Below are 16,062 nucleotides of genomic sequence, written 5' to 3'. Positions count from 1 at the left end.
GAAACAGTAGCACTTTCTATTAGATATACAAATGCAGAGGGAGAACCATGGTTAATATCGTGTAAGCTATCATTTTTATTTTAAAATGTCGGTAAAATCCACAAGTAACCTCTTTCAAAACACTTTTTACTGAATGAACACACATTCTGCTGTTACAAAATCCTGTTTGTTTTCCTGAGTGTTGTAGAGGAGACATTCCTAAGTTCCACAGCAGGCAAACAACATGGTTTTACAAACATTAAAAGTTACCTCTTTTTTTAAACAAAATGACAGATTTTTATACACATGTATTAATAGTGTTCTTGTTAGCATTTTAAAAGTTTGATCGGTTACCTTCCTGTAATTTCCAGAACTATTTGCAAGGAAGTTCATATTTTTAAAATAAAAAGCCATATAGTTCTTTTTCTGGGAAGGCATACAAAATGGTAAGCTAGGGTGCAGTGTCTATAAATATGATCATTCAAAACATCTGCTTTTATTTCACACTGCCGATTCTAGATTTTAGCTTACATCTGTCATGTGTGAACTTGTCATGGATATTTTATTTTATACTGAAGAAACAGCTGCTTCAATAATTTGAAATGAATTCCCAAGTGGCATTATTCACCACTGTCTCATAATCTAAATAATTACTTAATGAAATATATATATGCAAATTTTGTTTTTTGTGAAAGTACATTGAAATTAAACTTTTCTGAACAAAAAGGTTCATAGGAAATACCAGAAATTAAAAACTGTTTGATAAACTAAGTACCATATATACTCGACTATAAGTCAAACTCATGTATAAGTCAAGGGCAGGTTTGTGGGCCAAAATTCTGGATTTTGATATGACCTATGGATAAGCTGAGGGTAAAATTAGGGGCATGTAACAAAGGATCTAAACAAAGAAGCAAAGAAAAACAATGCCAGAGAACCTAAAATATTCCAGCAGGCATGACTGTTTGTGCTCATGGGGGCTCTTCAGAGAGCCAGATGGCTACAGCAACTACACTCCGCGGCCCTGATCTGGCCTTTGCAGGACGCAAAAAGGAGCCACAAAAAGTGGATAGCCGTAGTGCTGTGGCTTTAGGGCGCTCCTTCAGCATTGCATCATGTGGACACAGCAGCGGCATTGCTCTGTGATGCCACGTGCCGTGGGGAGTGGTATGTGGTGTCACACTGCCCTGGGGGCGGAGTCGGGGCATGTCATGTGGACGTGATGCCCTGACTCCACCCCCAGGCCAGCCTTTAAGGCTGGTGTGCACAGCCCCACACTGAAGGCTGAATGGATGAGAGTAGACTGGGGTCAGTGCTTCCAGGTGAGATTACACTCTTGCTTTTCACAAGGGAATGGTTCTTTTTTTATAAGAGTTAAAGTACAGTACTTACATACTGTAGATGCACATGGATAAATGCCTAGATGTATACATGGGTACATACAGTACCTTATTATTTTTGTCTTATAGTACCTTTTTACGGTATTATATATTTTTCTTCTAAAAATAAAAATAAATGGAACTGATTCCTGGCCTTTTGTTTTTATTATTTTTTAAAGGTCAGTATGCACTTTGAAGAGGGAATGGGGGGGGGGGGGGAGAGAATATAATGTGTCTCACTCCAGTCATTAGTACTTGAAAGTAAGGTGACACCATTGAAAATAGTATGTTCCATGGTGTGCAATGTTCACTATTAGAAAAAGAACCTGATACTGTTTTGAAACCCATGTTTTAATAGTGTTAACTTCTTTCCCCTGTTCTACCATACTTCCAAAATCATGGATTCCCACAGGGAAAAGAGGTATGTAATCCATCCCAACTAAAGGAGGACATTGTTTTCATATTTCCATGCATGGCATCATTAAGCACTTTTGAACATCAATTATCTTCACTGATTTTGTTCTTTTGCCACATTTATCTTTTTCATCCCCTAAAATACCTCCATTTGTCACTATTTATTTAAGTTGGTATCACTGACAGCTAGAATGAAATATGGAAGATGCTCAGCTTTTAATTTCCATCTCTGCCATGGCCTTCAGCAAGTTACAGGCCTAAATCCTATTTGGGATTTCTTGACGGATGAGCCAACATTTATGTCCCTGCCTCAAGAGGTGATGAACATTAGCTTTTGAGTGCCAGCCATAAAGCCCCATTACACTAATGTTTTGCTAGAGCCACTACCAATCTTCCAATATGGCTGCCATTGTGTCAGTGTCAGTGAAAGGGAATCTGAAAAGTGACTGAGGTGTCTTTGAGGGACCCCCTGGATAAGAGTTGTAACAAGAGGATACAAGCCCTATGCCATCCCATCTTGGAAGATCATCAGAAAAACTGACCCAATGCTGAATATTGTATTGTGATAATTCAAATTGCACATGTAGCAACTGTTGCTATATAGTGTGATATAAATTATAAGTAGTAGTCAAATAATTTAAAAAATCAGCCTTTAATCTCATGCAGAGCTTTTTTCCCTTCCTCTTAGAAAGCATGTGCTAAATCACTAATTGCATTCATTTTGGTGTCTTGTTATATTCCTATTGATAGAACAATGTTGCTTCTATTGTATTTGTCAGACTAGTTTCTCCACTTTATTCCTGGACAGCAGTGGATCAAAAGAGGGTCAAGAGTATTCCTGCAATTCAAGGGAAATTCTTGTCCCTATGGAGTCACTTTGCAAAGTAATATAGAGATGAGAATAGAATACATTGGCTTTTGGACTGTTTTATTTTGAGCATATGTTTAAAAGAGAATTTATAATCAAATAAATAAAGGAAGTATTGGCAGAAGATTTAAAAATGTAAATCTGAAAAGACTTTTCCCTGCTTTAGTTTTCATGAACATTAATGAAATATTAGGGGGGAAAGTTTTGAGAAGTTGCTTCCTTTAATTTATTTCAGTTTTAACAGTGTTTTTATTTAGGATTTCTAGTTCAAGGGAATCAACTGGAATCATGTCTTGTCGTTTGCGTGGGTGTATTCATCTTTCTCTTCATTCCCATTATCATCAGGAACATGTGGAGAATGTTCAGATCATTGTAAAATCTTTGTCATGATCTCTAAGTTCCAGAAGTCCACATTGTTTCCTTTCTCCCTACAGCCATGATTTCCATTTCAGAAAAACCTACAGTACTGCAAAAATTTCAAGAATATTGCCTATTTTTTATTTATTTAAATGAATTATATGCCGCCTTTTGGCAAAGCTTCAAAAGAAGTTTACAAAAGCAAGATTAAATGCACAAACAAAATGTCGCAATTGCATGTTGCCAAGCAAAATACATGTAAAAGCTATTAGAGAATGTCAATGCCTTTGGCTGGTGCCAGGTGGGCCTCTATGGAAAGGAAATCCCCCACACAGGAAGGCCCCTCTGTAAAGGTTCTCTTACTGCCTCATTGCAGATAGCAGAGCATGGAGGAAGTCCTCCAAAGATGGCAGTGCATGGACAGGTTGCAGGCATTATTTCAGTCACTTATGCTATATAGTATATTATGACGCTTTAAAATTACTCTGATTTATTTATCAGAGGGTTGAAATACATAGGAAAGTCATTCATATCTATTAAAGTCATGGCAGTACAGGGTTTCTGATAACAGTAATAAGAAATTCCCTATTAAAATTTTACATTGGTCTGGTTTTTTAAAATACACACACACACACACACACACACACACACACACACACACACACACCTGTTCTAATTTTAGAATTATTAAAGGAAGAGTAACTATATCTTAATAATTTATAGAACTGAAGCATACAAATGATACCTAACATGAAGCTGCCTTTTGTTGTTCCTTGAATCAAACCCCCCTAAAAAAGAAATTTATGGGAGTAAAAATCTACTCCTAAAACCCTCTAAGCATGATTTAATCTCTAATAATCCCACATTCCCACCCCATTTTAAAAAATGAAACATGTGGATGGATTAAACCAGGAGTGAACTTTTGGCCACTTTATGGTTTCATCTGAACCTCCAGAGTGGGGGCTCTATTGACCCCGATCCTCCAAAGCCCATCCCTGATCTAGATCAATATCATTTATGTTGACTTACAATGATTTTCCAGCATTTCCAGCATTAGTCTTTCACAGCCCTACCTAGAGATGATAGAGGAGTTAACCTCAAACTTTCTGCACATAGAGTGTGTGCTTTGCTATTGAGTTACAGCTCTTCATATTTAGTAAGTTGATATCTGCAATGACAAGCTCTTAAGAGCCAACCCCATGCATTAAAACAGTCCTATATATACCACATTTTAATTTTATATCTTCTTTATTCTTCCACTGAGAGGCTAACAACCATTCATTCCCTATATGATGTAATTAGACAATCGGAATATTGGTCTTTACTTTTTTCTTCTATCTAGCTATGTCTATCTGTGTCTCTATCTGCTGTAGTGACTTGGATAATATATTGTTGACCTTGCTCTCCAAGCCTATATAGTTTAACCACTGAAAAGGAAGCAAGCTTTCAGCAAGACCTTGCACTAACTAGCAAAGCTCAGACATTTAGACATTTTCTTCTTTAGTGAAGTCAGCATCCATGTTGTTGATAAGAAAGGACAGGTGATCATTTTAGTAGTGGTCAACTGACATGCACACTCTGTGATGCCGTCAAGCTTTATTATAGTTGTTGTTGTTAACATTTATTAGCTGCCTTTTTCTTTAAAAGATTGATGGACTCTTATAGTAGTTAAAATGTTTGCTTTAAAAGTAGTAGTAGTGTAGTAGTTGTAGTGTAGTAGTGTTAAAGGTTTATTGCATACATTTTTCTACAGTGAATCTTAAGACATCTCATAATATAAAACATACAAAAGCTAAAAGCAAAACAATAAAACAAGGCATGAAATAAATCTATACTACCACCATCCAAGAATATTCACACTTTCTTACACTGGCCAAAATTGAACTATGGACCTATATTAGTTTTCCATACTCTGTGTATGACCTGTGATTCTCTGGTTATTTTTATCCTAATGAATAGATGTAGAATTTCAGCTTTGCTTTGTTGTTTATGGAAAGTTTCTATTCCATAAATGTAAGGTAAATCTCAAAAGTATGTCATTTCAAAGCCCTGGAGAGAAAGGGAGACTATGAACTACATTTCTGTTCAGTAATGTTTGATGTTCTCTATCTAACAGTGTAAGAAATTGTACAAGACACAGGTACACATGGAATTGTATCCAGTGATGTTTATCTGATCCAGCAATGAAACACCGAGGGAGGTGTGTGTGCTTTTATTGATTCCCCCTCCTCTCTGCAGACCTTAACATATCCCTCTCTGCAATGGTCTCTAGATAGTTGGAACACCCTTCAGAATATCAAGAGAGGTGGCACAGTGAGAGCACAGATTATCAAGAGAGGTGGCACAGGAGCTACAGGGTAATTGGTAAAAAAAAGTCTTCCTTACTATTCCACTGACAGATCCATCTGCTGGATCAAAGAGCCTTCCCTTATTTCAGAAACATCACTGGATACATCTCATGCACATGAAGGCTGTTACTTCATTTAAAGGAGTCTTAGGCGGGTTACAGACCGCCATTTAGTACGTATTCTATACGTACTAGGGTTAGGAAGGGGCGGTGCTTCCGCACCCCCCTAACCCTAGTACGTATAGAATACGTACAAGATGGCAGCGCCCTGTTGATACGGGCGCCGCCATCTTTACGTATCGGACGCTGTGCGTCCGAACATGTCGCGGCGCTAATGACGTCGCGAATGCGCCCCTGGCGCCTTGCGACGTCATTAGGGCGCCGCAAGAAGAAGCTCCATTTTGGAGCTTCATTTTTGCTTCGTAACGGAGCCGCGCGGTTTGGCTGCGACAGCTCCCTTACGGAGCAAGCGGCGGCGGCGGCAGACCGCCTCAAAGCGGCGGTCTATAACCCGCCCCCTTCAATCATATACATTTCAAGTAATTAAATGTACATAAATTAGCACAAAAAGGGTGTGGGAAATACTCATAAATAGAAAGAAAAGGCATTGTTGCTTTCATTTACAACAGCTTCCCTCCACATGGTATCCTCCCAGTGTGTGTTGGACTGCAGCTCCAGAACCTCCTAGCCCACACATCTGGAGAGCTGTTTCATATGATACACACATTGTGTGACTGCTACCATTCAAAAGAGCCATTCTCCATTCTCATGCAGGTGGGGAATACCTCTTTTAAGGTGTTTCTTGCCATCTGCAAATTGTAAGTATCTGAATTAAAAATATTTTTAAGACATAAAAAACAACTTCTCAATGAGACAAGGGCACCATCTAGTCAATCAGATTGTTTTAATCGATTATACTTTGTTGCCCAAATTGAACGTATACAGTCTAACTTGAACAAGTTACATCATTGTTGTATGTCTTCAAGTTGTTTCTGCCTTACAGTGACCCTAATGTGAAGCTGTCATGGGGTTTTCTTGGCAGAATTTATTCAGAGAGGGTTTGCCTTTGCCTTCCTCTCAGAAAGTGTGACTTGCCCAAGGTTACCCAGTAGGTTTCTATGGCTGAGTGGGGATTCAAACCCTGGTCTCCAGAGTTGTAGTCCAGCATTCAAACCACTACATTATGATGGCTTTCTACAAGTTATATAAATTAAATAATTCAATTTTTAGTGCAGAATTTTGATTCCCCCCCCCCCCACTGATTGTATACAAATTGGCATAGCATGCCTCAATCATTCATTCACATTCATTTCATGCATGAAGAAAATCTGAACTGAATTTATTTATGTTTTGTTTTAAACTTTAAATTATTTCTTTAAATTATGATACAGGCATTTGCTTGGTGGCCAGATCTACTGGCTGAACATGGAGAGAAATTCTGGTCACTTTTTACGGTTGACATGGATTCAGCACTTGAAGCTCAGCCACAAGATTCCTGGGATAGTTTCCCTCTTTTCCAGTTGCTAAATAACTTCCTAAGAAATGACCGTAAGCTTCTTAATTGTATGATATTATTCTTGCCTTTCAGCTCCTATCTATGTCTAGCCTTCAGAATGAGTTAAATAATATGAAAATATTTATTTCCTTTATTCCCGCTTGCTATCAAATTCACTGATGTTTGCCTTCCGAGACACTTTTACATGGGAGTAAACCCTGATACATAGTGGCTGCATCCACACTGCAGAAATAATCCAGTTTGCCCACTTTAAATGCCATGGCTCAGTGCTATGGAATTCTGGAAACTGTAGTTTTGTGAGACATTTAGTCTTCCCTGTAGTTTGTTGGTGCCACAACAAACTACAAATCCAAGGAATCCATGGGATGCAGCCATGGCACTGAAAGTGATTGAAACTGGATTATTTCTGCAGTGTGGATGCAGCCTCAGAGGAACTTTCTTCACAGTAAATATGTAGTTTTGTTGCATGGGTAGTTATTGGTCTATAAGATATAAGCTGAAATATCTCCCCCCACCCCACCCCACAAAAACCCTGCCATGATTTCAGTAAACCTAGATAAAAGTAATTTTACCTGGATTATAATGAAATCTCTTCTAATCCTTGTAACTCAGTAGTGAATATTCCGGGGGTGCAATACAAAGTAAGCCTGCCTCCTTGGCTGAAATTTGTGTTGATCTTTGTTTGCATCCCACAGTTATTTCTATGTGGCTCTTTAAGCATTCTTTTCCAAATACATTCATGGACTCAATGACCATGTTAAGTGGAGGTCTGAAAGTTATATTCCAAAAATGTAATTTTTCCAAATGTCTGGTATCTTATATTCTAATTAATCATACCTTTGGTTACCAAGTTCATAACAAGCTAGGATATTAAACCATGGTTAATACCTGGCTGAAGGATTCTGACTGGTTCTAAAGCTGGTAATAAGAAATTCCCAGTCTAGGCAAAAATGCAAGTATGGTTAATTACAGATTTCTAGGTTTGCTTTTGGCAGGGTCATTCTGAATGAAATGATAACCTGAAGAAGCTATATCTAGGTAACAGCAGTAACAGCCTTCCAGTTGCTCCTTCTGAAATCTGCAGCTCTTTCCCTCTACTGGAGAACAGAGCTCTGTTGAAGGACCCAAACCAACTATTGGCTTAGATGTGGTGAAGGATATGTGCCATTATCCACATTCAAATAAGATTCAACTCTTAATCCAGTTTCTATACATAGAACAGGGAAGGGCTGACATCTTGTCACTTACCTCAGCCAGTAAAATTTCTTAGACCAAGAAGTCAGTGCCGATACCTAGTGCAAGGGAAAAGTGTGTGCTGTGTATGAAGAAAAAGTGTGTGGCTTCTTGCATGAAAATCTGTTCATCCAAACATTGTCGTTAGGAAAGCACCTGTTAGGTTTGTATTCACCTACAGGATCATTATAACATGAGAAACACTGACAAGAGTTTTGCACAGAATGATCAGCTGGAAGGCAAAAACATAAAAGACCATTGCAATGTATATTATTATGTGCCAAATAAAAGGCCAGCAAATTACATTGGTACTGCATTTCCTGTCCTCCAAAATGTTTCAGTCCCACTGACCCTGTCTCTCCCAGCTTGCCTTGTAATTTTGTTGTAGGCATCCTGCCTTGTTCTCTAGCATGGAACATCATCTGTGAAGGCTTCAGCATTCTGTAAACCAGTGATATAATTTCACAGAAATATAATACCAATGGTGGTAGAGTCACAAACTCACTCACTCACACTTTATTTGAGAGAAACAGAGAGAGGCTCTTAAGACTGCAGCTATGTTGCTGTCCTATAACATGGATTTGTCTTAAATTCAGAATAAACTATGCCAATACTATGCTTTCCCTCAGACTAGCAATGCTGCCCATCAAACAGACACATCAGAAGCATCAACTTAATGCTTGCTGTGAAAGATTATTGGAAGGCATGGGTTTCTACTCCTCCTTGCCTTCAACCAATTAAATATGTAATTACTTTAAATGATTATGTGGAAACCGTTTCAAGGGAGGAAGACATTTCATTAAAATGACAGAAAGTGTATTTTCATAATGAAGCAATTATGAGCAACATTATAAAGTGTTGCAGAGGGGGAACCCTAAGCCATTACAATTACAGGGCTAATGGCCCTGATGCCTTTTTAATGCAAGAAATGCCATTTCAAGAGAGGTGACTTGGAGTAGGAAAGTGCTGGGCATGGAAAGGGTTAAAACTCCATTTCCTTCTGCTTCCAAATTCCTTTCTCCCAAAGCTTCTATTTAAAAAAAAGTAGAGGTTTGTAACATGTACAGTCAGCCCTCTATAACCACAGATATTTAATCCACAGATTCAACCATCCACAACTTGAAAATATTCAAAAATAATATAAATTCCAAAAACCTTTGGAAATTTATATAAGCCATTTAATATAAGGGACACCATTTCACTGTGCCATTGTATTTAATAGGACTTGAGCATGCACAGATTTTGGTATCTACGGGGGGTCCTGGAACCAAACCAAAGCAGATACCAAAGACCCACTCACTGTATGTGGTGGCTTATATGTGGTTAGCTTCAAAAGAAGAAGCTTTTAAAATCTGCACCCACCTTTCCATATTGGTCAGACTATGGTGTACAGTGTGATCCTTTCTAGCGAGGGAAACCACTTGCAAATGCCATGCACGCCACTGAGTAGATGGAATATAAATAAGATAAATAAGGGGAAGCCATTTGGGTAACTGTAGCATGTAATGTTTTTCCTCACCACAGAATAGCAAAAACTTTGGTTCCTAGTATTTCTCCAGGATGCTGCTTTTGCTTTAGCAGTGCTTCATTCATAGAATTTGACATAAAACATGCATGATTCCCCCCACCCAACTCCATTTGTAACCCTCATTCTCTTTTTCTCTTACTACTGTACAAAATATATATCAAGGAGGAAAAGATGGAGTAGCTTCAGAATATCATTGAATCAGTAGTGCCAGGAATAGCTTGTCTGGAAGTGTTCCTGATCACCCACATGTCTCATGGAATTCAACCACATGGCAGATGACCATTGTGTAAAAAGACATAATTAATAACTCCTTTGCAAAGTTGACTCATTAAGATCATCTGCAAGAACACCATATGTGTGTAGTATTGGGTGTGAGTTTTATGAGGACTTTTAAATGCTGTGGCTGAACCAGAGAGCTCAGATCCATTGGTGAAGACTTTTGCCTTTTTAAAATGAGATGTACAGATCTAAAAAGGGGGGAAGGACTAGATTGTGTTCTCCTGAGGATAAAAGGGCAAGTGTTAATAATTAACAAGAAGAGTGAAGTGGAGTCAAATTAGCCATAATAGAGCCCAGAGTGACTGTTAAAGTCAACTCTCATTATCAAAAAGCTCATTAGGAAATGAAGAGGTAGAAATCCCACTGGGTTATTCTCTAACTGAGGCCAATATCAGCAATAATTTTTCAGATTTCTTTGAAATGTACTCTTAGGTTATCATATTGTATGTGAGGTTAATCTTCATTCTTTGAACGGTGGAGAGTTGACACCTGCATGTTGTTCTATTTGAAGAGTTTCTAGTGAACTCTAAAACTTCAGAGGTTCTAGATGTATCCAGTATGAGTGAAAACCTGGAAAGGGATTTATCTTTTTTAATACACAAGAATATTTCATGAACTTGAGTGTAATGTTGTTCTCAAAACTGAAACTGCCATAATAGAAATTTCTGGGGTAATGCACATGTGTGTGTTCCAGCTTCCCTTGCCTTTTGCACAGTTTGTTTAACAGCATTCGTCCACAGTGTGTCATAGCTCAATTGCTGCAATTTGACATCTTAGTAATATTTGTAATTTATGTAATACACATTTGTTTAGATGAATATGCACTAGCTTATTTTCATGTAATCCTTGACGGCTATCTATCTATGTATCAAACCATTGAATGCTAGATGGCTACTGCTTCCAGATTTGACTTCTAAAATATAACATTTTGAATGGCTGTAAAAAATATCTACCCACAATAGTTTTATTGGTGCTCTGCTTCATATCTATCTATCTAGAGAGAGCAAGAGAGCGCTATAGTTTTGAAGAACCACTACCTGGGCCCCTAAGGCTTTCATATGCAGTTGGCTCTCCATATCCACAAGTCCTTATCCATGGATTCAATCATCCATGGTTGAAATATTTTTAAAAAAAATAAATTTCAAAAAGCAAACCTTGGTTTTGCCATTTTATATAATGGGACTTGAGCATCCATGGATTTTGGTATCTACAGGGATCCTGGAACCAAACCCAGTGAATATCAAGAGTCCACTGTAATAGGAGATACAAAACACTCCATTCTAGATGAATCAAATCAAATTCATTATGTCAAAATTACACAAAGATTGGAAAAGTTGCTTTTGAGAGTACAACTCACAGAATCCCCAAACCTGCATGATTACTGGGAGGGTTCTGGAAGCTGTCATCCAAAAATGTTACTTTTCCAAGTTCTAGGTACATATACATTGGGCCCTTCCCTTAACACAAGGGATCCGTTCTGGATTCCCCATGTAAGGGGAATTCTGCATATGCTCACACCCCACTGAAAACAATGAGGTGTGTGCTTGCGGCAGCGTGTGCACCATACACTTTATTGCCACGCAGCTTCAGCGTAAGCTTGAAGCTACGTATATTGTGCTGGCGTATGCCGCAGGTGCACTGTAGTAGCCTTTATTACCCTGAAATGTAAAAAGTATGTATTTCTTTTATATACAGTTTAAACCATTTTCTAATTGAAATTTATTAATCCATTTTCCATGTGTCTGTTGCCATCATTTCTTTCACCAAGCTTTGTATAGTGATGTTACAGAATATACATTCACATCTAGATCAAGTGAGAGAGGAGAACATTTATCTTCTCAGCTGGATGTTGTGCAGTGGATAATGTGCATCCATACATACTTGTTAGTCAGCTTATCTGGACACAGAAGCTGCACATGACATGTGCAGAGAGCAGATCTTTGGATTTGCCTTTTTCTGTTCCCCTAAGTGAAGCATTCAGGACATGTTTCACAGAATGAGCAGTTCTAAATGTGCAAAACCTCTGCTGATCAGTAGTGATATATCAGATGGGGAAAAATAGGGGATAAGCCATAATTTTCTCTGTATGCCTAGTAACTGTTACTGGCCATGTTAATTATTCTTTAAAGATTTAGGGTTGAATCCACACTTAGCTTTGGATGCCTAATTCTAGTTTACACTAGCACTTGAACATTAATGTGATACAACATTCTTCTCATTCAGCCCTGTCTGCCAATGAAAGATATTTCTGACAGGTCTCCTTCAGGAGCAGGATTTGAGGGGGCACAGGAGGCTGCAAGCAAGTGGGGAACACAAACAGTTCCTTCAGTGGAACCATCCTATTGAATCCTGATTACAGAGACCTATTAGTCATGCTTAACTTGTCATATTGAGTTAAGTGATTCTCCTCAAAGCTTGACTAGTTCTGGGATAGCTAATTGTCATGGCACATGTTGCATTATTTTACACTTACCTGATTTTTCTTTTTCTTGATAGAAATATGTGATCTTTCCAATAGCTTATTTAGGTGGTCATATTACAATTGGCCCTCCTTATCCATGGATTTTTTTATCCATGGATTCAAGTATACATAGCTTGAAAATATTTTTTTAAAAAGTATAATTCCAAATAGCAAACCTTAATTTTCCATTTTATATAAAGGACACCATTTTACTATGTCATTTTATTTAATGGGACTTGAGCATCCACAGATTTTGTTATATACGGGGGACGAGGGGTGGGTTCCTGGAACCAAATCCCAATGGATAACAAGGGCCCACTGTAATCAATTTTTGCCACTAAATCGTTTTCTCCCAAGACTGAGAGCATCTGGAGCAAAATGAGATTTTGGTTGAATTAACAACTTTATCTATAATCCACTTGAAATTTTTCCCACATAAGTATCCCTGAAATGAATGTAAGTTGTACAAAAGTATTGGTTCAGCAGTGCTTGCATGAAAGGTACTTCTCAGTGGATGATCCAAGTATGTTAACATTTTGTTTAGGAAATGATGCAGATTCAGAAGAAGAGCTATTTCATTTCACACAGGATATTATAATTATTTGGAGCAGCTGCCCTCTTTTTCAGAAAATGCCTAAAGAAAACCTTGACTTGCATCAATCTTCCATAGCGCATTATTCTCAGGTTTTTATTGACCCTGCCTCTAATTCCAAAACAGTAGCTTCAGAAAGTCATTTTTCATTTTTTTTCTTCTCTACAAACACTTTCAATTATTCTTTCATAGAACAATTAGTGGATCTCTGTATATATCCATAATGGTTTAAGGGGCAATGCATCAATGAAATTTTGTCAGCACAATAATTCTGTTTTCCCTGACTATAGATTGTGTATAAACTAGCTAGACATTAAGAATAGACAAAATAAATGGAAAGGTATGCCACTTATGCCATTTGGCGGCACAACTGTCCAGAACAGGTAGGCATGGCCGTGAGTTGCATGAATTCAGACCCCTTTTAGGTGCAGCCCCCAGCCTTCCAGCTGAGCCAATTAGCTAGATGGGAAAGGAGGAGAGAAAACACTCTTATGCCATTGTTATTTTCAGTACTGCGGCAGTGATCTCTGTGGATAGTTTGTTGTTGTTGGTTGTTGTTGTTAATTGCCCTCAGCTTTGACTCATAGTGACCCTGTGAATGAGACATCTCCATGTCCCATTATTCTCCACTTCTCTGTTCAGGTCCTGCAGGCTCATGTCCATGGCCTCCTGATCAACATTAACCATCTAATATGTGGTCTTCCTCTCTTTCTACTGCCTTCCGCCTTTCCTAGCATCATTGTCTTTTCTAATAATTCATTTCTTCTCATGATGTGGGCAAAATACAACAGCCACAATTAGTTCTCTTGGCTTTCAGGGAGAGTTCCAGTTTGATAAATAAAATGTTGCCTTCTAATAATTAATCCTTCCTACTTGACTATAAGAGATGCAGATAAATCTCATCAGATAAAATTCTGATGCACATCTGTCCATTTTATGTAAAAGATACATTGGCTTATGTTTACATGGAGTGTGCAAATCCCTGCATGTAGACTTGCAAATCTAGACTATTGCATTTTTGCTTAACATGCTTATAATAAACAATTACTTATATTGGACAAACAATGATAAGAGTTTTTTGTTTGGGACACTGACAGATAATCTAACTTTAAATGACCACTTTAGCTAGTTTAGTGTTGTTCTAAAAAGATTACCATATATACTTGATTATAAGACAAGAAATTTATGCTCAAAAACTGACTCTGAAATCAAGGGGCGACTAATATATAGACCAATACAGTTACCATGGGTTGAGATCAACTGGAAGGCAGTTAAGAACAACAACAAACAAACAAACAAACAGTAGTATGGTTTATAAAGATCCTTTAAAAAGCAGCCACGATGTCCCACTCTCTGTGCCTCAGCAATGATTGCTGAAAGAGCTGCAAGGCAGGAAAGTGTGTGAGTGTGTATGTGATGATTCCCTTCTCAATCCGATCTTAAAACTCTTTTGCATCCTCCTCCTCCTCTTCACATTTTCCCTAACAATGCAGCTACTCTTTTTCCCCTCCACTTCCAACTCAATCTTAAAAACCTTTGCATCTTCCTCCTTCTCTTTGCATTTCCCCTGACAATCCAGCTACCTTTTTATCCTCCCGCTTCCAACCAAATCTTAAAACCTTTTATTCTCATCGTCCTCCTCTTTGCATTTCTTCTGATGACCAAACAGCCCTTTTTTCCACTTCCAACCCAATGTTAAAACCTGCTGTCCACTAAATGCTAGCCTCAACTTATCCACATGTCATATCAAAATACATGATTTTGGCCCTAAAACCTTCCCTTAACTTATACATGAGGTCGACTTGTACACAAGTATATATGGTAACTGCAAATTTTTGGTCCCAGTATATCATGATTCACAAACTCATTACACTGATGAACAGGCGCTCAGAAAACTGGTGTTTTGCGTAGTACTGATAGAAGAGACAGAATAAAGTGAGCTTGGTTTATGAGGGTAAGGCTGATTATTTGACTGCACTATTTGGAGGCATGCTTGTGTGTTTTTTATGTGATTTGGCCTGTGTGCTATGCATGAGCACATGGTCTAAGGGGGAAGGCTTCAGCTGAGAGGAAATGATTCACTCACTGACTTGGTTGGGGCAGAACTAGCACTACTAGTTCTGTATGACCTGCTTACAGTCTCTGCAAACAAGAGCGCAGAGAACTGGGTGAAGGAAACATGTTTTGCATGCTTGCTTTGCAGGGAAGCTTTATCAACAGGCCTGGAGTTCTTCGACACTGCCAATATGGGATGACTGAACAGTAACTGCAGTTACTGTTCTGTACAGTAACCTGCAACATTTGCCATACCAGCAGCAAGTGCAAGCAGGATTCCCTGCTAGAAGAGAACATGCAGTACCTTGCAGTGTAGATGAAAGTTATCAGGAAGGATGAAGCTTTTTCTTTAGACAGATCAGAACAGATTTCTTGGAAGATTAAATGGGATGTCTCTAGGGGTGACGGCAATTCCCACAGGAGGCAAGCAGCTAGAAGAATGTGACACACAGAATTAAAAGTATCAGCAACCATGCTGGATGTTTGGAACTACATAATATGTTCCAAACTCTCTTCTTGATCATTGATGATGAAGCACAAAAACAAGGACAAATGTCTCAGTCTTCAGGAAGAATGGAGGCAGCCTTGGCACATTCTGTTGATGGAACCATTTCCCAGAAGAAGAAGAAGAGATATGTGGTGGTAATAGGTGATTCCCTGCTGAGGGAAACATGAGCAGTGGTGTGTGGGCGTGATATGACTTCTCAAGAGATGGTTGTCTCCCAGGGGTGATGTTTCCACCACTTATTTGTAATTCCTTCCAAGGTGGATCAGTCCACCTTGTTCAGCTCTATCCAAGCTACAATTCATGCACCACAGTTCAAATATTGATCTTTCACATCTTAATTTCCAGTTCTGTCAGTTGTGTATAGAAGGCATATGCTGTGCCAGTTAGGTAAAGATTCTTTTCATCACAGGCCTACTCTCTTCTACCATGAACACAATTTTCACATTTCAGTGAAGTTAAAATAGGACTTTAAAAAAATGTATTATCAAGAAGAAAGCATTTTAATATGCATTTAAGGGGTTGCATAGACAGACTGCTTCTTAACCT

At 38.4% G+C, this 16,062-nt stretch overlaps 1 protein-coding gene across 13 annotated transcripts in view; it reads left to right on the top strand.

The window, feature by feature from the left end:
• CADPS2 (calcium dependent secretion activator 2) overlaps positions 1-16,062 on the top strand; it is a 396,201-nt gene that overhangs the window by 300,524 nt on the left and 79,615 nt on the right. For all 13 annotated transcript variants that reach the window (XM_089524382.1, XM_089524381.1, XM_089524383.1 and 10 more), the window contains one exon: positions 6,736-6,892. In XM_089524382.1, the coding sequence (XP_089380508.1) occupies positions 6,736-6,892 (157 nt within the window). The remainder of the gene's footprint in view (positions 1-6,735; positions 6,893-16,062) is intronic.

Source organism: Sceloporus occidentalis, unplaced genomic scaffold, assembly GCF_023333645.1.
Source record: "Sceloporus occidentalis isolate IW3139 unplaced genomic scaffold, rSceOcc1.0.p SCAF_5, whole genome shotgun sequence".
In the NCBI taxonomy this organism is placed as follows: Eukaryota; Metazoa; Chordata; class Lepidosauria; order Squamata; family Phrynosomatidae; genus Sceloporus; species Sceloporus occidentalis.
The sequence above is the reverse complement of the archived record's forward strand: the minus strand, read 5'-3'. Positions and strand labels throughout refer to the sequence as shown.